The following is a 24,931-nucleotide window of genomic DNA, read 5'->3' on the forward strand; positions in this document are numbered from 1 at the left end:
TAGACCACACCCCTTCTCATTACAGAGATGCACATCACCTAATATGCTTAATTGGTAGTAGGCTTTCGAGCCTATACAGCTTGGAGTAAGATAACATGCATAAAGAGGATGATGTGGTCAAAATACTCATTTGCCTAATAATTCTGCACTCCCTGTATTGATAAATTACAGACTCCTGAATTAGTGTGGTAACACATTTGCAATGAGGAAGAGGGCCTTTTTTTGCCCGCTTTCCCCTTCTGAATGTAAAAAAAAAAAAGGTGGTTTGGCAGGGGGCTGTGGTCCAGCGGACCACTGCCAACTCTTAAACTTTTTTTCTAGTACATTTTTCACTTAAATGTAAATTCCTTTAAGGAAAACAGGCTACATGTAACAAAAAAACATGATGTACTGCATTGAAATTCAGTCACAGACATTGTGGTCTGCTGACTTTGGCAGGCCACCTCCTTGTGAAGGAACCAAGTCGTACAGAGACGCAGATTGAGACCTACCTCATGAATATTGATGAGGTGTGTCGGATTGCGACCCTCTACAATTCAGACTTTTATGATCTGACTAGTTAATACATAGGTCGGTTATCAAAACTCTGCATCATAGACTCTTCATCGATAGTCATAAACACTTGAATAATTCCCCAATGCCTGCTCAGACCCCGGAATACATTTTTGCATAGTTGTTACATGGAGATTAGATTGTATAATGTTTTTATCCATGAGTTGATGTAAAGTCATAAACAGTGAAAATCTATGAGAGATGTCGTTTCACTCCTGAATGTTTACATTAATGTTATAGAGTGCCCAAAATAACATGTTTTGCAGCATCAGTGATGCAAAAACAGTTTTAAATATTGTGACATGAAGGTAGAAAATGCAGCCTGATAGGCAGGCTTACATGAGAAGTAAAAAAAAAAACAGACCTGTCCCCTTAAGAACCTAGGTTGCTTCCCTTCACACAGTGTATTGTACTGGAAGTTGCTTCCGAGAGCCAGCTCTTTTTTTCCTGACTTGCTTCCGCAGGATCTCTGAATACCTGTGATTTTTGTTTTTCCTGAACGTACATGCTTTTCTTCTGTCTGATATCCATTTTTGACATTTTCACTCAACATCTTTTAACATCTGCTGTTCAATTAAGCTTCTTTTGCCTCTGGTCCTGGGTCTACTGGACATTGTAGAGGAAAAATGTATGTCTCCAGCAATTGTCACAATAGCTACACCTTGTCCTTTAAAGAAACTTCCTCTGCAAGACACAGACTTTCTAAAGACTGATTCAAAATCAGATTCAGTTATAGTCAGAGCAGTCAAGATAAAACAAGCTTCTGCACCAGAGTCAATTACACTTTCAGAAATGGCAAGCAAGAGGATGGATGCAACAGGTCACAATGTGTGCAGTACAGCCTCCACACATTTGAAAAATGCTAGTGCTACAGCTCTTCTAGCAGATACTATACAAAGAAATGGGACGGCATACAGTCATTTTGCTCGGGTTGGCCAAACAATTGGTAATAAAATTTAATGAAAGGAAAGATAAAGAGACCTTCCATCCAATTAAACCAATCTGAATGTAAAGAGAGATGACTGGCTTTGTACTATAGATCTTCAAGACGCTTATTTTCAGATGCCTGGAAATATCTGAGATTCTAGTCAAGACTATCTTCAGTATGCGATACTGCTGTTCGGCTCCAAATCAACCCCACAGATCTTCTCAAAGTGCATTACAGTAGTCACAGCCTATCTAAGAAGACAGGAGATTTGTTAATCCCTATCTTGACAACTGGCTAAAAAAGTGGATTCTCAGCAAAAGTACCACAGGATTTCTAATCCACTGCAAGACTATTATCCAAATTGAGTCTCCAAATCAACAACGACAAATCAACTTTGAAACCAGTAAGTACCATGTCTAGGTTATCTAGGAACAAAGTTAGACACTTCAAACTAAAGTGTGTATATTTCCTATGAGAGAGTATTATCTATTCAAAAGAAAAGCATAGAGTTGAGACATACCAACATTACTACAGCTTGTCAAGTTGCCTCACTCCAAGGATCCATAGCATTCTGCATATACATAAATGCATTGCTGTTCATGAGACCTCTCCATCTGTGCCTCGAGGATCCGTGGCCTCAAAAAAGAGACAATTGGAAAGATATCTTACATCTCACAATATCAGTACAGAACTCTGTCACAGAGGTGCAAAACTCAGATTTTGCTAGTCTGAGTTCCTTTTCAAAAGTAACAGCAAACACAACTCAGTTTCAGATGCTACCCCATCAGAGTGGGGAGCCCAAATACAACATCTGGGAACCCAAGGGCTATGAACAAACCGAAAGAATACTTATTGAATCTTCTAGAATGAAGGCGGGACATTTAGCACTCAAAACTTTCATTCGATCTCTCTCATTAAAGGACATATTGATTCAAAGGGACAACTCCACTACTACACTTTACTCAACCAAACAGGGAGGAACAAGATCACAGCAGAAGGCTCCAAGTGACATTGGGCTCTGGCCAGAGGTCTGTCACTCATGGCAATGCATATCTCAAGGCTACAGAATCAAGAGGTGGGTTTCCTCAGGCAACATCGCTCGGAAAATTAAAATGGGTGAGTACAACAAAGTTGTAGAATACATTTTCGCAGAATGGGGTACTTCAACCTTAGACTGTTTGCCAAAGCACAAAACAAAAAAATGAGAGAATTGGTGTGCAGGACACCAGAACTGAACTGAGTGGGCAATGCCTTTTTGGCCAGTTGATAGCACCAATTGTCTATGCCTTTCTGATGATTCCACACGTGCGGTAGTAGTAAAACTATGGAGCTCAGAGACAAAGATGATTGATTCTAATAGGACCAGATTGGCTGAGTCAGTGATATTTCCCAGACCTTCTTCAACTGTCTACTATTAAAATGATTGCTGTACAGACCAAATGTTTTGACCAGACTTCCTGGCCAGATCAAACATCTGAGCCTTCTGTTATTGAATATGGTTTCATTTTTCCTGAAATCAACAATACAGGCTTTTAAAATTCATCATCGCACTGTATGTCTATACTAAAATAATCAAAACGTCCTTCTCTATCCACAAAATCATGTTATGCATTAAAATGGAAAATATTGTGTATTTATTGTCAAAACAAGGGTAATGATCACATTTTTAGGCAGAGAACCGTAATACTTCATACTTGTTACACCTAGCCAACTCAAAGTTGCAAATTTCATCAGTAATGTTACATCTAGCCATAACTGCTATAGAACATCTCTACAGTAGCAGTCCATCTTTAAAATACCTGTAGTTAAAGGGATTTGTTTCCCACTGGTAAAAACTCAGTCTCCTCCATGGTTATCACAACTAATGAGCTGCCCCTTTGAGCATATACACAAGTCTACCTTGCAGCAGCTTTCAAGGAAAGCAGCCTTTTTAATCACCATTGGATCAACAAGACAGATTAGTGAATTGCAAGCTCTTTCAGCAGTAGCTCCTTTGATCATTTTTCATGTGAATAGAGTAGTTTTGAGGACTCACCCTTTATTACCTAAAGTAGTTTCCGAGTTTCACATCAATCAGACTATTACTCTTCTGGCCATTTTCCAAATCATCATCCGCAGCAGAGAACTCTTCATTCGCTAGATGTTAGGAGAGTCTTGCGATTTTTACTTGGATAACACAATAGGGACTTGCAAAACAACTTGATTATTTGTCAATTATAGTCACATTAGGCAAGGCCTAGCTACTCCCAAGTCATTCATTACCAGGTGGATACTAGCTTGCATTCTTGGTTATTAGCTGTCTAACAGACCTCTCGCTGGTAAGCCCAATTCCCATTCCATGAGAGGAAATGCCACAACCACAGCCTGTGTTAGACATGTCCCCATATCTCATGCATGCAAGGCATCAGCATGGAAATCAGTACACACATTCACCAGGCACTATGGTCTTAAGTTAGATACTCAAGGCAAAGCTACGTTTATGCGAGAAACATTTAGAAATCTTGTCAAGAAATTTGATGGCTGTCCCCCAGAGATATTGTATAAAGCCTATGGATAGGCAAGTGGCAGTGGGGTGAAGGGGCACTGTCTGCATCTTTAAAGATAATTTGTAGTTACTATGTTTTCTTTCACCAATTAGAGGAGCAGAACATTTGTAGCAGAAATTCTCGTTGTTATTAGGGTACTTCAGTGTTCATTTTGATGATATACTAGACAAATAAGTGCAACATTTTTAACAATTGAGTGGTGCTATGATCTAGAAAGGCTTCATATGGGACCCATTCGTCAGACAGTGTATTGTTTGCACTTAATTTTCAGTTCTTCTCCTCGTATCTCATTTAGGAATGCCATCACTTTCACATGGATGTATCATAGATGGTTGTCTTTCGTCATCCAAGTAGGTAACAGCACCAGTTATTTAGTCCAGAAGCAGATCTGTACATATAGAGCATGGAATAATCTGAACCCCATAGCTTGATGGAAGATACCATCCTTACCTAGGTATTAGTGACCCCATCACTAACTCAATGGAAATGGACACATGGATCCTGAACTCATTAGTGGCCAGCTGGATAGATACTAATTCACGATCTCTAAACGGGGAAGAGATGAAAGCCATAGTTTTTGGACAAGATACAGCATGGACTACAGAGTAGTGGCCGGAAAATCTAGGCATGCTTCCATACCCCTCACCCCATTCAGGAATCTATGGGTAATTGATGAAGAGCTGAGTTTCTCAGTATTTGTGAAGACCATATCTGTAAAGGGCTTCCAGTTGTTAGACATAATTAGAAAAATTCTACCCTTTATTTCTCTTCTTCCAGAAATGACCAAGTTCAAGCTCCTGTTATACCCATAATGGATTATTGCAACTCTTTAATGATTGGTGTGCCCAACGAGCTAATATCCTGTTCTTCAGCCTCTGCAAAATGCATCTGCTGCGCTGATTTTGGGTCTAAGGAGAGATGCATCTATTTCTCAACATCTATACATGTGATACACAAGACACTTACAAAGGATTGTGTATGTGGCACAAAACAGTTTACAATACCAGCCAGGTCACTTATATGATGCCACTTTTTTCCTTCTCAAGAGCTAGGATCCAAACATGGGTCTTTAATCATAATTATTTACTTATTTATGCCTACTACTCCTGCTGGGGTAGTAGGCTTCAACCAGGACTCTCCAGTCTCTCTTGGGCTTTTTTAAAAAAAATCTGACTGTAGGTATAACCCACATCCTTGCATCCCGCCTCGAGGCCTCAGTGCCAGGTGTTTCTTGGCCTTCCTCTTTTCCTGTTCCCTTGAGGGTTCCAGGTCAGGGCTTGCCTGGTGGTGTTTGATATGGGTTTGCAGAGGGTGTGTACTACCCATCCCCTGGGTCTTTTTATGATTTTTTGTCATGAACAAGGAGTAGGAAAGTATACTGCCATATGTCGCTGTCGCTGATGGTGTTTGGCCAGCCGATTTAGAGGATTTCCCTCAGACAGGTGAGGATGAAGGTCTGGACTTAGTTGATCATGGTTACTGTTGTCCTCCTATTTCTGCTCCATGGTGATGGTGGTTACTGTTGTCCTGCAAGTTTCTGCTTCATACAAAAGGAACAATATTACTTTGGTGTTAAAAAGCCTGATCTTGGTTTGCAGCGTTACGTCCTTGGTGCTCCAGATCATCTTTAGCTGAATGAAGGCAGCCCTTGCTTTGCCAGTTTTCACCTTGATGTCGGTATACATGCCACCCTGCTTGTCTGTGACACTGCTGAGGTAGGTGAAGGGCTCGACCTCTTACATTGCAAGAGTGATTGCAGTGTGCTTGCTGTGTTAGCCTTCGGGATCTTGATTTTTCCTCTGTGGATATTGAGGCCAAGGTGTTCTGATGTGGCTTCCACATTTTCAGTCTTCTCTTGCATCTGCACATGGGAATGGTAGAGTAGGACCAAGTCATCTGAAAAGTCCAGGTCATCGAGCTGTAGCAAAGGTGTCCGCTGGATCACATTTCTTCTCTTTGCTGTGAATGTCTTCATGATCCAGTCTATGGCCAGCAGAAAGAGAAAAGGCTCAAGAAAACAACCCTGGAGGGCTCCGGTCCTCACTTAGAAGGCTTCCGTGAGTTGTCCTCCATGGACTGTCTTGCGGTCATTCCCTCAAAAGCATTCCTAATGATTCTTATGAGTTTATCTGGCACACCATAGTGGTGGAGGAGTTTTCAAAGGATCTTAAATCAGGACCGTGTAATTCAGGAAAAGTAGACCAGGTGGAATGTGGATTTCACTACTGCTAGCCATTTGTGCTCAATGTAATTTTCTTATTTTTAGGAAGCAGCTTAAAACTTTCCTGTTTACCTATAATGGCTAAGAACTGAAGCCTCTTCTTAGCGAGCTCTCTTGCCGTACTCAGCCTTTCTCGCCACCTTTTTGTACTAGTGCCAGTGTTCCACAATGGTAAGTAAGGCACGTGAAGGTGATGACTAGTTACCTTAGGTACCCCTTTCAGCGCCTGGACACTAGTTACGTTTAGGCAGTAGTTATGCTCTCATTTGTAGGAAAGAACTGGCTGTGGGAGGCAACGGCCAGTACAATGCATTGTGGGAAGGGGAGCGTCCCAGGTTCTTTAGAAGACCGGTTTCTTTTTGCCCTTACATTTAATGTAAGCCTACCTGGCTGCCTTTTCTACCTGCATGTACCCAATATTTAATACCTTTTTTGCATGGCTAATTCTGCAAAGCGCATTATTTTGGGCACTGTGTAGCATTATCAACATTCAGGAGAAAAAAAATTAAGTTTCACAGATTTTCACTGTTTATCATTTTACATGAGCTCATGAATAAAGACGTTTAACAATGTAATCTTGATGTAAGAAAAACTATGCAAAAAGGTGTTCCGGGGTCAACCCAGACGGTAGGGGATTATTCAAGCATTTATGACTTCAATGACGATTCCTACAATGCAAAACCAGGACTCCAAGCGTGTTACATGTTCTTCGTTTCGATTTGCTTAAAGTCAGTGCTCAATTTGCGACCACTTTTTAGATTTGGAAAACGTATAAATCAGGCTCCAAATCTTTTGTCTTCAAACATGAAGCGTTGACACCTAAGTGGCTTCAGGTTATTGTACGACTCTGGTTGTCGGCTGATGTGTTTGTACTTTTTCTGATAGTCTCACGTGAAAGCCCAAAAGGCCAGCAAAGAGCAGCAGTTGGACGTGATGAATAGACAGTACAAGGAGCTTGAAGAGCGCCTGGATGACATGCTCTCGAGGATTGCACGGGAAACCGAGGAAATCAAAGACCTCGAGCAGCAGCTGACTGAAGGTAAGGGAGTGAGCTGTATTATTGACTTCCACTGACTTGGTAATTGGCAGCCATTAGAAGTTTAAGATTTACTTCTGTAGAAAAGTGTTCACTCCACATGAGCTATTCCGGCTAAGCTTGCAAGTCAAACCCAAAGTGGGCTGATGGATGCTCCCTTGCACCCTATTCGAACATATGCTGATGAGGATAAGAAGGTGGAAATGGGCTTTCACAAATTTCAGAAAAAATGTTCCATGAAATAAGTGAATTTTCTCAGACGTTTTGTGCATATTTATCAGAATCCCAGTGTTCGTTGACACTGGGGCAGCCACTTGGCTGACAATATTTCCTCAGATCTTAATTCGATGCATCTGCAGTAACATTTGATTAAATGACTGAGATTTGTGAAAAGATGTTTCAGTTCTGCAGTTTATACCCTGGAATCTGTGTTCTTTTGGGTGAATATGAGTTGCACAGGTTTGGAGCCTTGAAATTTTACTACGTAGGTCGAAACCTGCACTTTCCGAGGATTAGTTTATTGCCATAATATTACTGCAATCCTTTGACTGGAGGTAATGAATAGTGCTTCCGAAGCTGCTGTGCGAGCTGATCTCTTCCCACCTGTACGTTGTGTGGGATCTCCAGGGAAGGTGTTAAACACGTGCAGGTTCCCTGGAAGACCAATTTACTGAGCAGCACTTCTGTGCAAACCTTCAGGGAGCTGATGCTGCTCTCTGTGAGGTGAAGTGCAGCAATATCCTAGCAACCAGTGATAACCTGAAGGGGAACCAGCAGTGATGAGGTTGTAAATATTTTACCAATTTGTGACTCCATTCAGCATTCCACATGTCTGTAAGATGGCAGTGTGAGAACCGAGTGTAACCTGGAAGTCTTGCTTCGGAGTCCATGGAGGGCTGAATCAGCATTTCATTCATCCAAAGTAGATGAAATGAGTACCTCTGATGTAATCTAGCTACCTGCTATTGTTCACTATTCAGTAGTCACAGTTGTGGCCTGTGGTTATTGAATGGCATTGTAGGATAATTTAAGATTTACAAAAAGGTTTTAGACCGATGGGGCAAGTGTACTGAAATGCCTTCCTTGCTGCTACCCCTTTGGAGCTCCAGGTCTTCCTTTTCCCCTCACAGTGTTCTGTCTCTGCCACAATATGGTTATGGCTTTGCTCCATATATAGCATTACCCACTGCTCCCATAGTATGGCTGCTGGGAACGTGCAACAATTCCCGAATTCTCTCTTCCAACCCCTTAATATCCTTGGATATCCATGTCACCCCTCTGTGGCTACCAGATTCCATTTCACCATTTTCTTATGATTTTTTATTTTGTTTTGCCCTTCCACCTCCTGATGTTTACCCCTGTGTGGTTAAGTTTCATACTGTCCCTCGCAACTGACCCCCATATTGGCGTGTTAACCCCTTGCCCTTATAAAATGACATTTTATTTCTGTTACATTCATGCAAGTGTCTGTCATTCTGCTTCCTGCTCTACACACACACCCGCGTTCAACAGCACCTCTACACACTCCTGATGGCCTCACACGCTGACCACAGCCACAGTAGTTTTAGTGAGACGTGCTTATCTAATTACCCGTCTCAGTTACAAAGGCAACTGTATCCCGCTAATATTTCTAAATCTTGACAATCCCTACAATATAGCCCAGATATGACAACAAGGGCCTTGTTCTGCCTGAGTGATCTCAGCTTCTTGTCTAGAATGTGTGTGAAGCTGCCAGTCTGCTAACCATGTTAGGACGAGGAGAAAGGCTCGGAATTAAGTGTCATTTCTCACAAGGAAACTGAGATTTTTTTATGTATTCCATGGTTGGCAACAAGGATTCCGTTTTGGAAGGTGAAAAAGATGACAATTCTCTTATTCTAAATATTGCAGAGCAACATTGTTTCTTTATCATGTTTAATGTCTGAAGTGATGCAAAATACTCACCCCAGTCTAACCCTCCTCAATTCAATTTGCCCCACTCCAATCCAGAACAATCTGCACCACTCCAAAACAATCGACCCTACTCCAATCCAAAACAATATGCCCCACTTCAATCCAAAACAATATGCCCCATTCCCATCTACCCCACTCCAACCTGTCCCAGTCCAATCCAGAACAATCTTCCCCACTCCAATATGCACCAATCCAAAACAATCTGCCCCACTCAAGTCTGCTGCAGTCCAAAACAATCTGCCCATCTCCAATCCAAATAAATCTGTCCTACTCCAATCTGCTCCAATCTGCCCAATTCCAATCCAAAACAATACACCCCATTCCATTCCAATCCATCTCACCTCATCCCAGTCCCTCCTACTCCTATCCAATCCACCCCACACCCCTTCAATCCACTGCATGCTAACTCAGTCTACCCAACCCACTCCAATCCACTCAAATTCAGTCTACCCCACTCCAATCCAAAACAGTCTGTCCCATTCCAATCCACCCCATGCCAATCCCGATTAATCTATCCCACTCCAGTCTGCCCCACTCCGATCCAAAACAATCTGCCCCTCAAACCTGCCCTACTCCAGTCCAAAATAGTCTGTCCCACTTCAGTCGAAACAACCTGCCCCAATTTAATCTGCCTCACCCCAGTGTGCCTCACTTTAATCCAAAACAATCTGCCCCTCTCCAACCTGCCCCATCCACCCTGTTCCACTCCAGTCCAAAACAATGTGCCCCACTTAAACCCAGTCCCTCACCCTAATACAATCCACCCCCCAATCCACCCACTACAATGCAGTCCACCCCAGACCAATCTAATCTACCCCAGTTCAGCCCAGTCTGATCTACCCCTCTTCAATCCAATAGACCTCACCCCAATCCAATCCATCCTACCCCAATCCACTGAAGTCCAATCCAACAAACTCCGCTCCAGTCCACCCTGCTCCTGTTCAACCCAAGGCGTCCACTCCAATCTACCCCACTCCAGTCCACCGCTACTCACACCACTCCAGTCCATCCCACTTCAATACAAACAGCTTTAATCAACCCCACTTGAGTCCACATTTATCCTCCCTACTCCAGTCCAATCCACCTCACTCCAAACCACCTTAATCTACCTCACTCCAATCCAGTCTAACCCACTCCAGCCCAGCCCACTCCACCCCACCCCACTCCAGTCCATTCAATCCACTCCAGTCCAATCCATGCCACCCCACACCAATCCAATCCAACTCACTCCAGTCAAATCAACCACAGTCCACCACATTCAATCCAATTCACCCCAACCTAATACACCCTACCCCACCCTAATCCACCACACTCAATCACAATCCACCCCACTCAGTCCAATCCACCCCACTCAGTCCATTTGAAACACTCAATCCGATCCACCCCAATCTGACCCACCCCACGCTTGTACACCCCACCCCAATCTATCCACCTCAAATCCAGTTCACCCCACTCCAATCCACCCCACTCCAGTTTAGTTCACCTCACCTCACTCCACTCCAATGCACCCCACCCCAGTGCACCCCACCTAATTTCAATCTATTCCACTCCACTCCACTCGATGCCAATCCACCCCTCTACAGTCCACCCCCTAATCCTTGCCACCCCATCCCAATCCACTTCACTCCAGTTAAATCCACCACACCACACTCCACTCCAATACCCCTACCCCAATCCACCCCACCCCAATCCAGTCCAACCCACCCCAATCCAATTCACATCACCCTAATCCACCCCACTCAATCACAATCTACCCCACTCAGTATAATCTTCCCCACTCTGTCCAGTCGAATCACTCTATCCAAACACTCGCCCCAATCCAATCTAATCCATCCCATTCAGATCCATCCCAATCCAGTCAACCTCACCCCATTTCAATCCCCCCACTCCAGTCCACCCCACACCAATCCACCCCATTCTACTCCAATCCACCCCTCTCTATTCAAATCCAGTCCACTCCAGTCCATTCCACCCTACTCCACGACACACTCTGCCTCTGAACCACTGAACTTTCCTCTCCTCTCCTCAGCTGTACGTCACTCTAGTTCCCCTACTCCACTCTACGACACTCCAACAAATCCATTCTACGACACACTACTCCCCCACTCTACTCTGACAATCCACGCCACTAACTTTTAGCCATGCTGAACAGCAGCCGCACCGGTGTAGAACATGGCAAAACATATTGCCAAAGCCAATAGCTTTTGTATAGCTGCTTTGCCAAAGCCTGTTTATCTAGCTGAGGGTCTCTGGTGCTTTTGCAAACCTCGTTGATGGTAATTATTAGACTGTGACGTTCAGTGTGTGCCACTGAACTAGTACAGCAGGAATCTTTATGTATTTTTTTTGTCCAGCTCCTCAAGCCACAAAAGGACTGGGAAAAAGACTAATTGGAAACGGGGCTGTTCATGGTTTTGGGTTGATTTTTCATTGTTTTCAGCAACCGGTCCACCTACTTACCAAAGAGTACCTGACCATTGAAAGCATGTCCGCATAAAGTGGCAGTGCATCGGGGTTAGATGTTGAAAGCTGTAGTCAGCAGCGTCATAGAAGGTTGAACAGCTTCATTGGCTGCCAGGAGCCATGCATTAGGGTTGGTAGTCGCTTGCTCATACTAGAGAAACAATTCATCCTGTTTATTTCTCTGTCATGTTCTACCATTGATGTCCAAAGAGTTTGCACAAACACCATGGGCACTTTTTTAAACGGTTCAGGTTCTTCCATCATGTTCATGTTCCCGTAGCCAGCAATAAGGTTTCCGACAGATAGGGGCACTCTTATCAGTAGTGGGAGATGACTGCTACGCTGAAAGTTGAGAGTAGGAATCTTACTTAGCAAAAGGAACCTGCTTTAAAGCAAACATTTTAACTTCCATCCCTACTAGGGTGGATCCAACAAGGCAGGCGCCGTGTCTGCCTTCAGTAGAGCGTCCAACACTGACATTGTTTTCTTCGTGCATTTTGCTGAGTTCCCCCTGATGAGTTGGTATACACTTCCTCAGCCATACCTGCCTTCCATCGTAGGCATGAGAGGAAGAAATCCTGCTGTCCTGCACTAATAGTCTGCTCTCTCTGCACAACTGTAGACGAGTAATAGCTGTAAAATCAGGGTGCTGGATATGCAGGAATCACCAGCATTGAGTCTGGATACATTCATGCCTGTGAATCTATGAAAGATACCAACCAAGGCAAACTACAGTACAATACAGAATTATATTGAGCTTGGCATTTTCTTACTTTGGTATTTTCGATTATTTGTATGTCAGAAGTGGCACTGATTTGGTGATGCCTCCCTTCACGTCATCACACTTTTTTTCAATGCAGTTGTCTCAATATTTATGCCCCTGTCCCCATTGTTTCACTTGTCTTTACTGTTTTTAAAAAGAATTTGAAAAAGCTGAAAGGTGACACGTGGGCACATATATTAAAATGTACCCCTTAAGATGCAGTATCATTATCAATGCAATAGCAGTACCAAATCAGTTTTTATGAATTAATGTGTGCATTTTTGAAGCACTTGTAATTTATTCAAGGTTCTAGAGTGATTGATTAAATTCAGCTATAAACATCTTTGTTGTTTGGGACTCTACTCCAGAGCTTGATACATAACTTGCAGAACGTGGGTTTAAATTCCTAGCAAGGCTGTTTCTGTCTATTAGCCTTCCAATGAGGATAAAACAAATACCGTTGAAGTGGGTAAAAATAATTACTATTTAAAGCTCCAAAAGAAAATTGCAGCAAATGATTACTTAATGTCTCTTGACAACTCTGTTTCCAAAGATTTTAGGACATCTGAGAATTAACATTTCCAAAAGTGTATAACTTTGTAGTTTATATTGTGTGTTAATAATAGAGTAAATTGATCTGCTTGTTTCTAAAGAGATTGTATGACATCCCTGAATGTGGTGAGACTGAAAGCACTGTAACTCTTTTGGACCGCAGTATTTATGTGACGGGATCAAGTATCTTTTGATAAAGCTAGTTTACAGGTGGCATTCTGCACGTTCTTTGTATGCTTATCCGCTTTGTACATTGTGTTTTACACAGGTCAGATAGCAGCTAATGAAGCACTTAAGAGGGACCTGGAAGGCATCATTATGGGGTTACAGGAGTACCTCGAGAGTGTCAAGGGCCAGGCCAAGCAGGCGAATGACGAATGTAGAGATCTGAGAGCTGAAAAGGAGGCTCTGCTGCAAAGGTTGATAGATGTAGAGGAGGAACGAAACCAGCTAGAAATAGTGGCAATGGATGCTGAAAACTTGAGAAAGGTAAGAGGTTTGATATTGGCTCTTTATTTTCTTGTCATTTCAAAAACGCACATATACAACATATTCTCCAAGTGGGGCAACCCAAAGTCTCCCCACAACACCGTTTGAGGCTGTTTCTTTTACTCCACAGTAGTGCAAGAACCACTTCACCGTAATGCCTGGGTCACAAAGTCTTCAGTGTAACTTCACTTGCAGTCGTGCTGCAGTGTACCCTGCTTACTTTGACAAAATGACACCCTTTTCGACTGATCATTGGTCCAGTCCAGTTTTATAGGCCTTCTAGCCACCACTCAAAATGTGGCTGCAAGGTTCCTCAAGGCGGAGCCAGGCTGTGCAGCCTGGACGCATTATTGGACTTTGTGCAAGGGCTGTACAGCCTGATTCAAAAGAGGTTAGCCCTACCCAGTAAAGGACAATGGTTAATATAATGTGGAAGTGGTGCAGCCCTCTTTGCCCCCTTCCAAGGTCACCATTTTGTTGATACTTCCCAAATTTGTAAGTAGGCTTGCCATATAGCCCCATGTCATAAGGACACCATGTTTTTAGACCTGGGCTTCCATATGTCAACCAAATGTGTGGTTGCATTCATCCTCCTGGATTGCTTCCATTGAACCAATTGAACTGGTACATTATATCACTGATCTGTTCCAAAAAATCCCAGTACTGGAAGCAAGGTGTACCAACGACACCAAGCAAGCTGCACCTGTTCCATAATGGAAAAAAGCACCTGACAGTGCAGGAATTCCCTTAGAAATTGAGTGATGCCATCAGTGGGACTTTATCTTCTCGTTATATTTTCAAACTGCATGGTCATTTGCACAGGGTCCTTCATTTTCTGAAATTGCCTCAAGGGCTCATGAGATTCCATTTCTAAAGTGCAGGGAGGAGCCCTGTTGTAATGCCAGTATTGATTTTATATAAGCTGGCTTTGAAGCATTTCTGTTATAGGTTTCTACCCACCTCACCGAGAATGCTCTCCCAGGAGTTGATCTACTCTGAATGTTGTAAACTGTTATCTACTAACTAACATGAATCTCGGTTTTCGTTGTGTATCTGACATGCCTCAACTCTTCGGCAAACCCCAGAGCGGCCTGGCTAATGCTTTAAGTACAGACTGTGATTAGCAGCTGATGTGAAAGTGGGGGAGCAAATCTTGGTGAGAGGGAAGTTCTTACCCACTTGTTTTACTCTTGGTCAATCAGAGGCATTGTGCATAGTCATTCTGTCAAGATTGTGGGTCCATGATCAAAGATCATTTATGAACTTGTTGCATCAGATGTAAATTCAGATTTTCTTTTTCAAATATTAAGGTTCGTTTTAAGGAAATGCTTTCCTCCTCTTTATTCATAATTGTTGATGTTATCCAGTATAGCTCCTAATATCTGCTCACGTAGTTTCTAGGTGTAAATATATTTCAGGTTGTGAGGAAATGTTGTGTATTATATGGTGTGGTTGTGCAGCCTCACTCTGTAAAACATTTACCAATCCCTTTAGGTCCTGTACGTTTTGTCTGTAAAACCCTCACATCACCCCGGGGATGTGTGGCACCTAGCTATCCCTGAATGCACCATTCTTCCCACTCCCACCATAATGAGGCCCCTCTCTTGATACTTAGAGCTCCGTAGCCCACCCCAGAGGTGTGGCTAATAAGGGGCTACAATGCCCTTGGAGAAACCGGTTTGACACCTTGCTTATCGTGTCCTATCTCCATTGTTAGCCTGTCTGTCTAATCAGTAGAGCAGCCCATCTCTCAAGTGTCCTTCAATTGCCCTTCAAAGGCGGCTTCTCCTTTGAAGGTCGCTTTTTCGGCTAACACCAGTGTGGCTTCCTGCAGGAGGGAAGTAAAACCTCTCTCCCATGTAGGCCCCTATTGTGTCCTTTCCTGGGAGTTGTTAGCAAGTCTCCCCAGGAGGTCAGGAACCCGTCTGCAGGAAAAGCCCAGTGTACATCTGTAAAATGATGATGGACTCAGTGCTGAGCAATGCAAACACTCACCCCCAGTCACAGATCTGGGTTTAATCCATCGTTCTTTTGCTCGCCATGCCACCCCAGTTAGGACCCAGCCATATGCAAATCAGTCTTGACCCTGTTCCTCATGGGAACATCCCAGCCCGAACTGCCAAGCCAGGTCCTCCCTGGACCGGAAACAAGCATCCTGGGACCGGTTTCAGGGTATCACCCTTCATCAGCCAGGCTAGCTTGAATCCAGTGGCACAGTGAGCAAGGGACCTACGTCTGGGCATACCCTTCGCAAATAGGGCAACTTTAACAACACAAAAGGCTAATGAAGGGTGATACCCTGAAACCGGTCCTAGGATGCTTGTTTTCAGTCCAGGGAGGACCTTGCTTGGCAGTTCAGGCTGGACTGTTCCCATGGGGAACAGGGTCAAGACTGATTTGCATATGGCTGGGTCCAAACTGGAACGGCATGGGTAGCAAAAAAACGATGGATTTAGGCCCAGATCTCTGTACTGGGGGTGAATGTTTGACATTGTTCAGCATTCCGTCCATCACTTGTTCTTTTTGCATTTGCTGCCCCAAGTGGGAAGGGTATGCCCAGACGTGGGTCCCGTGCTCCCCATGCCACTGGAATCAAGCTAGCTTGGCTGGTGAAGGGTGATACCCTGAAACCGGTCCTAGGTTGCTTGTTTTCAGTCCAGGGAGTGTAGGAGGCTGGACTGGCTTGTAGTGAGTACCAAGGGGTACTTGCACCTTGCACCAGGCCCAGTTATCCCTTATTAGTGTATAGGGTGTCTAGCAGCTTAGGCTGATAGATAATGGTAGCTTAGCAGAGCAGCTTAGGCTGAACTAGGAGACGTGTGAAGCTACTACAGTACCACAAGTGTCACTTGCACAATATCATAAGAAAACACAATACACAGTTATACTAAAAATAAAGGTACTTTATTTTTATGACAATATGCCAAAGTATCTTAGAGTGTACCCTCAGTGAGAGGATAGGAAATATACACAAGATATATACACACAATAGCAAAAATATGCAGTATAGTCTTAGAAAACAGTGCAAACAATGTATAGTTACAATAGGATGCAATGGGGACACATAGGGATAGGGGCAACACAAACCATATACTCCAAAAGTGGAATGCGAACCACGAATGGACCCCAAACCTATGTGACCTTGTAGAGGGTCGCTGGGACTATTAGAAAATAGTGAGAGTTAGAAAAATAACCCTCCCCAAGACCCTGAAAAGTGAGTGCAAAGTGCACTAAAGTTCCCCTAAGGACAAAGAAGTCGTGTTAGAGGAATAATGCAGGAAAGACACAAACCAACAATGCAAATGCAACAACTGTGGATTTCCAATCTAGGGTACCTGTGGAACAAGGGGACCAAGTCCAAAAGTCACAAGCAAGTCGTAGATGGGCATATTCCCAGGAAATGCCAGCTGTGGGTGCAAAGAAGCTTCTACTGGACAGAAGAAGCTGAGGTTTCTGCAGGAACGAAAAGGGCTAGAGACTTCCCCTTTGGTGGACGGATCCCTCTCGCCGTGGAGAGTCGTGCAGAAGTGTTTTCCCGCCGAAAGAACGCCAACAAGCCTTGCTAGCTGCAAATCGTGCGGTTAGCGTTTTCGGACGCTGCTGTGGCCCTGGAGGGACCAGGAGGTCGCAAATTGGACCAGGAGAGAGAGGGGACGTCGAGCAAGACCAGGAGCCCTCTCAGCACCAGGTAGCACCCGGAGAAGTGCCAGAAAGAGGCACTACGAGGATGCGTGAAACGGTGCTCACCCGAAGTTACACAAAGGAGTCCCACGTCGCCGGAGAACAACTTAGGAGGTCGTGCAATGCAGGTTAGAGTGCCGTGGACCCAGACTGGACTGTGCACAAAGGATTTCCGCCGGAAGTGCACGGAGGCCGGAGTAGCTGCAAAAGTCACGGTTCCCAGCAATGCAGTCTAGCGAGGTGAGGCAAGGACTTACCTCCACCAAACTTGGACTGAAGAGTCACTGGACTGTGGGGGCGATTCCGTCGACCCACGGGAGATTTCTTCGGAGCTTCTGGTGCAGAGAGGAGGCAGACTACCCCCACAGCATGCACAGACAGGAAAACAGTCGAGAAGGCGGCAGGATCAGCGTTACAGAGTTGCAGTAGTCGTCTTAGCTACTTTGTTGCAGGTTTGCAGGCTTCCAGCGCGGTCAGCAGTCGATTCCTTATCAGAAGGTGAAGAGAGAGATGCAGAGGAACTCGGCTGAGCTCTTGCATTCGTTATCTAAAGTTTCCCCAGAGACAGAGACCCTAAATAGCCAGAAAAGAGGGTTTGGCTACTTAGGCTCCTTCAGGTGTTGCTAGCCTATCCTCTCTCCTATCACAAGGAGTCTCTGACGTCACCTGGTGGCACTGGCCACTCAGAGCAGTCCAGTGTGCCAGCAGCACCTCTGTTTCCAAGATGGCAGAGGTCTGGAGCACACTGGAGGAGCTCAGGACACCTCCCAGGGGAGGTGCAGGTCAGGGGAGTGGTCACTCCCCTTTCCTTTGTCCAGTTTCGCGCCAGAGCAGGGGCTAAGGGGTCCCTGAACCGGTGTAGACTGGCTTATGCAGAATTGGGCACATCTGTGCCCAAGAAAGCATTTCCAGAGGCTGTGGGAGGCTACCCCTCCCCTGCCTTCACACCATTTTCCAAAGGGAGAGGGTGCAACACCCTCTCTCAGAGGAAGTCCTTTGTTCTGCCATCCTGGGACAAGCCTGGCTTGACCCCAGGAGGGCAGATGCCTGTCTGAGGGGTTGGCAGCAGCAGCAGCTGCAGTGAAACCCCAGGAAGGGCAGTTTGGCAGTACCAGGGTCTGTGCTACAGACCACTGGGATCATCGAATTGTGCCAACAATGCCAGGATGGCATAGAGGGGGCAATTCCATGATCTTAGACATGTTACATGGCCATATTCGGAGTTACCATTGTGAAGCTACATATAGGTAGTGACCTATAGGTAGTGCACGCGTGTAATGGTGTCCCCGCACTCACAAAGTTCAGGGAATTGGCTCTGAACAATGTGGGGGCACCTTGGCTAGTGCCAGGGTGCCCTCACACTAAGTAACTTTGCACCTAACCGTTACCAGGTAAAGGTTAGACATATAGGTGACTTATAAGTTACTTAAGTGCAGTGTAAAATGGCTGTGAAATAACGTGGACGTTATTTCACTCAGGCTGCAGTGGCAGGCCTGTGTAAGAATTGTCAGAGCTCCCTATGGGTGGCAAAAGAAATGCTGCAGCCCATAGGGATCTCCTGGAACCCCAATACCCTGGGTACCTCAGTACCATATACTAGGGAATTATAAGGGTGTTCCAGTAAGCCAATGTAAATTGGTAAAATTGGTCACTAGCCTGTTAGTGACAATTTAGAAATAAATGAGAGAGCATAACCACTGAGGTTCTGATTAGCAGAGCCTCAGTGAGACAGTTAGGCACTACACAGGGAACACACATATATAGGCCACAAACTTATGAGCACTGGGGTCCTGACTAGCAGGGTCCCAGTGACACATAACAAACATACTGAAAACATAGGGTTTTCACTAGGAGCACTGGGCCCTGGCTGGCAGGATCCCAGTGAGACAGTGAAAACACCCTGACATACACTCACAAACAGGCCTAAAGTGGGGGTAACAAGGCTAGAAAGAGGCTACTTTCTCACACAACCCCCCCCCCCAAACGAAGGACAATAAGGCTAACCTTGGCCAGTTGAGACTTTATTGTCTAAGTGGTGATAAGTAGAGAGTAGCTCTGCAATAGACTGGTTACTCCCTTTATCATCCACTATATGGTTACTTCCCTGTGGGGATGTAAACCACCCTGTTTGAAGTTTTTTAGCTAACCAACAATGTGAAGATGTATTTTCAGAGTTTCTATCAGTAAGTTTTAGTTTAGAGCAGTGGGAATCATCCACTGAACCTATTTGTAATGATGGAAATGCCAGACAGGGATGCTGTCTCAGTAAAGCCATAGCTGGGCAAAAACTTTGTCCATATGGCTGGAAGAGGGAACAGGGATGCTGTTTCTCTTGAGTTGGAGCAGGGCAGGGATGCTGTCCTATGAGCTCCACACTAGGGCAGGGATGCTGTCCTAAGTGTTGTGAGGCAGTGCAGAGTTTCTGCACTAAAGTTTCTCTGGGAGGGTTGGAGGGATGCTCCATGTTAACTAAAATGGTGCTCTTTTTCTCACCAATGTTAGTTATCCCACAGAGAGGTACTTCTACCTCAGGGACTACAGTTTTGCCAACTGATGATTCCTTTGGAACAGGTGCCACCCCAGGAGAGGTTTCTCCCACCACAGGAATGGTATCCTGAATGGTAGGGTGGTTAGGGGATACTGTGATACCCCTTTTACCTGTTGATGGAGAGGGATCCTGAGTTTTCAGGCCTTCTCTCCTTTGCTTTTTCATTTCAGTAGAAATGAGAGGGAACAATTCCTCTGGGATGCCCAGCATGGCTGCATGGGCATAAAACTCTACATCAGCCCAACCTGAGGCCTCTAGGTCATTACCTAAGAGACAGTCTACAGGTAAGCTAGGTGATACCACCACCTGCTTAGGGCCAGTAACTCCACCCCAACTAAACTGAATTATAGCTAAGGGAAGAAACTTAGTGGAGTTATAGACATCAATAATCTTATACTGTTGTCCAATGATGTGTTGATCAGGATGCACTAGGTTTTCAGTCACCAAAGTGATACTGGCACCTGTGTCCCTGTAGGCCAAGGCCTCAACACCATTTATTGAAACTGTCTGCCTGTACTTATCCATTGTAAGGGGACAAGCAGCCAGTGTGGCAAGGCCAATGCCACTAGGTGTGACAGAAACTGTCTTGGGACTGACTACCCCAGTTTCCATGATGGACCCATAAGTGAACCCAACTACACCCTTTGCTTGACTGTTGCCAGCAGTCCCACCACTAGTACCACTACTGCTAGGGGCACTAGAGCTTGATGTATTAGTGGTGGTAGGCTCAGGGGGTTTACCTGGACAGGACTTATCCCCTGGCCTATGGCCTCTATTTTTACACACAAAGCACCAAGGCTTTTTAAATTGTGTAGGTTGAGAAGAAGAGGAAGAATTTGTTTTATCCCCACCCCCTGAAGAGTGTTTAAGATTTGAAGTGGGATCTTTGGTTTTACCCTTATCCCCATGCTTATCTTGAGATTTTTCACCATCTTTCTTCTTGTTGTTCTCTTTGTCACCCCCTGTATGAACTTTTCTGTTCACCCTTGTTCTGACCCATTTGTCTGCCTTCTTTCCCAATTCTTGGGGAGAGGTCAGATCAGAGTCCACCAAGTACTGGTGCAACAAATCAGACACACAATTATTAAGAATATGCTCTCTCAGGATCAAGTTATACAGGCTGTCATAATCAGTAACTTTACTGCCATGTAACCACCCCTCCAAGGCCTTCACTGAATGGTCAATGAAATCAACCCAGTCTTGTGAAGACTCCTTTTTGGTCTCTCTGAACTTCATCCTGTATTGTTCAGTGGTTAAGCCATAATCATCCAGGAGTGCATTCTTAAGAACTTGGAAATTATTAGCATCATTTTCTTTCACAGTAAGGAGCCTATCCCTACCTTTTCCACTAAATGATAGCCATAGGATAGCAGCCCACTGCCTTTGAGGGACATCCTGTACAACACAGGCCCTCTCAAGTGCAGCAAACCACTTGTTAATGTCATCCCCCTCCTTATAAGGGGGAACTATCTTGTGCAGATTCCTGCAATCATGCTATTTTGCAGGATGACTATGGGGAATACTGCTGCTGCCACCATGGGTATCTAAACCCAACTTCTGTCTTTCTTTCTCTAGTTCAAAAGACTGTCTATCCAAATCCAGCTGTTGCTTTTTAAGCTTCAGTCTGGTTTGTTCCACTCTCAACTTATTGAGTTCCCTCTCTAACATTCTGTCATCAGGGTTGGTGGGAGGGACATTCTTAGACACAGAAGAATGAACAGAAGGAGACCTGTCCCTTACAGAAGCCACCCTAACAGCTTGGCTAACAGAAACATCACTACCAGTATGGTGAGAATAAATGCTTTTGCTATGATGTGAGACAACACTATTTGTATGGTGAGGCTCTCCATCATGACCAACTATGCTAGACTGTCTAGTATTGGGCAGGCTAGGAAGTTTCTTTCCTGAATCTTTTCCTGGGGGAGTCCCTGGATCAGATTGGGAACCATTTGCTACTTTTTCAACAGATGTGGCCCCTATGGCCTTATCTTGTTCTCTAAGCATGTTAAACAATAATTCCAAAGAAGGATTCTTCCCTACAATCAAACCTCTCTCTTCACAGAGACTCCTTGCTCCTTTCCAGCTAAGGTGGTCATATGCAAGTTTGGACAGATCAACATTTTGGCCTGTGCCAGACATTTTTAGAGAGAGTTAAAGTGATAGAAAAAGAGAAAAAAGTTTCCAGAACTTTTTAGAAAGACAGAAAAAAACTTTTTAAACTTTTAAGAACTTTTTGAAGTTTTTAGAAGTACTTTTCAGCACTTAGAAAAGAGTGAAAAGAGGAAATGCAAAACTTTTTGGCTATGTGTATATACACTGACCTTGTTTTGTATATTTTTCTCTTATGAAAAGTACAATGACAAGAGTGGTAAGTAGTCTCAAAGCACTTATCCCACCGCTGCACAACCAATGTAGGAGGCTGGACTGGCTTGTAGTGAGTACCAAGGGGTACTTGCACCTTGCACCAGGCCCAGTTATCCCTTATTAGTGTATAGGGTGTCTAGCAGCTTAGGCTGATAGATAATGGTAGCTTAGCAGAGCAGCTTAGGCTGAACTAGGAGACGTGTGAAGCTACTACAGTACCACAAGTGTCACTTGCACAATATCATAAGAAAACACAATACACAGTTATACTAAAAATAAAGGTACTTTATTTTTATGACAATATGCCAAAGTATCTTAGAGTGTACCCTCAGTGAGAGGATAGGAAATATACACAAGATATATACACACAATAGCAAAAATATGCAGTATAGTCTTAGAAAACAGTGCAAACAATGTATAGTTACAATAGGATGCAATGGGGACACATAGGGATAGGGGCAACACAAACCATATACTCCAAAAGTGGAATGCGAACCACGAATGGACCCCAAACCTATGTGACCTTGTAGAGGGTCGCTGGGACTATTAGAAAATAGTGAGAGTTAGAAAAATAACCCTCCCCAAGACCCTGAAAAGTGAGTGCAAAGTGCAATAAAGTTCCCCTAAGGACAAAGAAGTCGTGTTAGAGGAATAATGCAGGAAAGACACAAACCAACAATGCAACAACTGTGGATTTCCAATCTAGGGTACCTGTGGAACAAGGGGACCAAGTCCAAAAGTCACAAGCAAGTCGGAGATGGGCATATGCCCAGGAAATGCCAGCTCTGGGTGCAAAGAAGCTTCTACTGGACAGAAGAAGCTGAGGTTTCTGCAGGAACGAAAAGGGCTAGAGACTTCCCCTTTGGTGGACGGATCCCTCTCGCCACGGAGAGTCGTGCAGAAGTGTTTTCCCGCCGAAAGAACGCCAACAAGCCTTGCTAGCTGCAAATCGTGCAATTAGCGTTTTTGGACGCTGCTGTGGCCCTGGAGGGACCAGGAGGTTGCAAATTGGACCAGGAGAGAGAGGGGACGTCGAGCAAGACCAGGAGCCCTCTCAGCAGCAGGTAGCACCCGGAGAAGTGCCAGAAACAGGCACTACGAGGATGCGTGAAACGGTGCTCACCCGAAGTTACACAAAGGAGTCCCACGTCGCCGGAGAACAACTTAGGAGGTCGTGCAATGCAGGTTAGAGTGCCGTGGACCCAGGCTGGACTGTGCACAAAGGATTTCCGCCGGAAGTGCACGGAGGCCGGAGTAGCTGCAAAAGTCGCGGTTCCCAGCAATGCAGTCTAGCGAGGTGAGGCAAGGACTTACCTCCACCAAACTTGGACTGAAGAGTCACTGGACTGTGGGGGCCACTTGGACAGAGTTGCTGGATTCGAGGGACCTCGCTCGTCGTGCTGAGAGGAGACCCAAGGGACCGGTAATGCAGCTTTTTGGTGCCTGCGGTTGCAGGGGGACGATTCCGTCGACCCACGGGAGATTTCTTCGGAGCTTCTGGTGCAGAGAGGAGGCAGACTACCCCCACAGCATGCACAGACAGGAAAACAGTCGAGAAGGCGGCAGGATCAGCGTTACAGAGTTGCAGTAGTCGTCTTAGCTACTTTGTTGCAGGTTTGCAGGCTTCCAGCGCGGTCAGCAGTCGATTCCTTATCAGAAGGTGAAGAGAGAGATGCAGAGGAACTCGGCTGAGCTCTTGCATTCGTTATCTAAAGTTTCCCCAGAGACAGAGACCCTAAATAGCCAGAAAAGAGGGTTTGGCTACTTAGGCTCCTTCAGGTGTTGCTAGCCTATCCTCTCTCCTATCACAAGGAGTCTCTGACGTCACCTGGTGGCACTGGCCACTCAGAGCAGTCCAGTGTGCCAGCAGCACCTCTGTTTCCAAGATGGCAGAGGTCTGGAGAACACTGGAGGAGCTCTGGACACCTCCCAGGGGAGGTGCAGGTCAGGGGAGTGGTCACTCCCCTTTCCTTTGTCCAGTTTCGCGCCAGAGCAGGGGCTAAGGGGTCCCTGAACCGGTGTAGACTGGCTTATGCAGAATTGGGCACATCTGTGCCCAAGAAAGCATTTCCAGAGGCTGGGGGAGGCTACCCCTCCCCTGCCTTCACACCATTTTCCAAAGGGAGAGGGTGTAACACCCTCTCTCAGAGGAAGTCCTTTGTTCTGCCATCCTGGGACAAGCCTGGCTTGACCCCAGGAGGGCAGATGCCTGTCTGAGGGGTTGGCAGCAGCAGCAGCAGCAGCTGCAGTGAAACCCCAGGAAGGGCAGTTTGGCAGTACCAGGGTCTGTGCTACAGACCACTGGGATCATCGAATTGTGCCAACAATGCCAGGATGGCATAGAGGGGGCAATTCCATGATCTTAGACATGTTACATGGCCATATTCGGAGTTACCATTGTGAAGCTACATATAGGTAGTGACCTATATGTAGTGCACGCGTGTAATGGTGTCCCCGCACTCGCAAAGTTCAGGGAATTGGCTCTGAACAATGTGGGGGCACCTTGGCTAGTGCCAGGGTGCCCTCACACTAAGTAACTTTGCACCTAACCGTTACCAGGTAAAGGTTAGACATATAGGTGACTTATAAGTTACTTAAGTGCAGTGTAAAATGGCTGTGAAATAACGTGGACGTTATTTCACTCAGGCTGCAGTGGCAGGCCTGTGTAAGAATTGTCAGAGCTCCCTATGGGTGGCAAAAGAAATGCTGCAGCCCATAGGGATCTCCTGGAACCCCAATACCCTGGGTACCTCAGTACCATATACTAGGGAATTATTAGGGTGTTCCAGTAAGCCAATGTAAATTGGTAAAATTGGTCACTAGCCTGTTAGTGAC

At 45.1% G+C, this 24,931-nt stretch overlaps 1 protein-coding gene across 3 annotated transcripts in view; it reads left to right on the plus strand.

Moving 5' to 3' along the window:
- Positions 1-24,931, plus strand: part of CNTRL (centriolin) — a 579,099-nt gene that overhangs the window by 89,255 nt on the left and 464,913 nt on the right. For all 3 annotated transcript variants that reach the window (XM_069241657.1, XM_069241658.1, XM_069241659.1), the window contains 2 exons: positions 7,133-7,286; positions 13,283-13,503. In XM_069241657.1, coding sequence (XP_069097758.1) covers positions 7,133-7,286; positions 13,283-13,503 — 375 coding nt within the window. The remainder of the gene's footprint in view (positions 1-7,132; positions 7,287-13,282; positions 13,504-24,931) is intronic.

The sequence above is a fragment of the Pleurodeles waltl genome, chromosome 6, assembly GCF_031143425.1.
Source record: "Pleurodeles waltl isolate 20211129_DDA chromosome 6, aPleWal1.hap1.20221129, whole genome shotgun sequence".
Classification (NCBI taxonomy): domain Eukaryota; kingdom Metazoa; phylum Chordata; class Amphibia; order Caudata; family Salamandridae; genus Pleurodeles; species Pleurodeles waltl.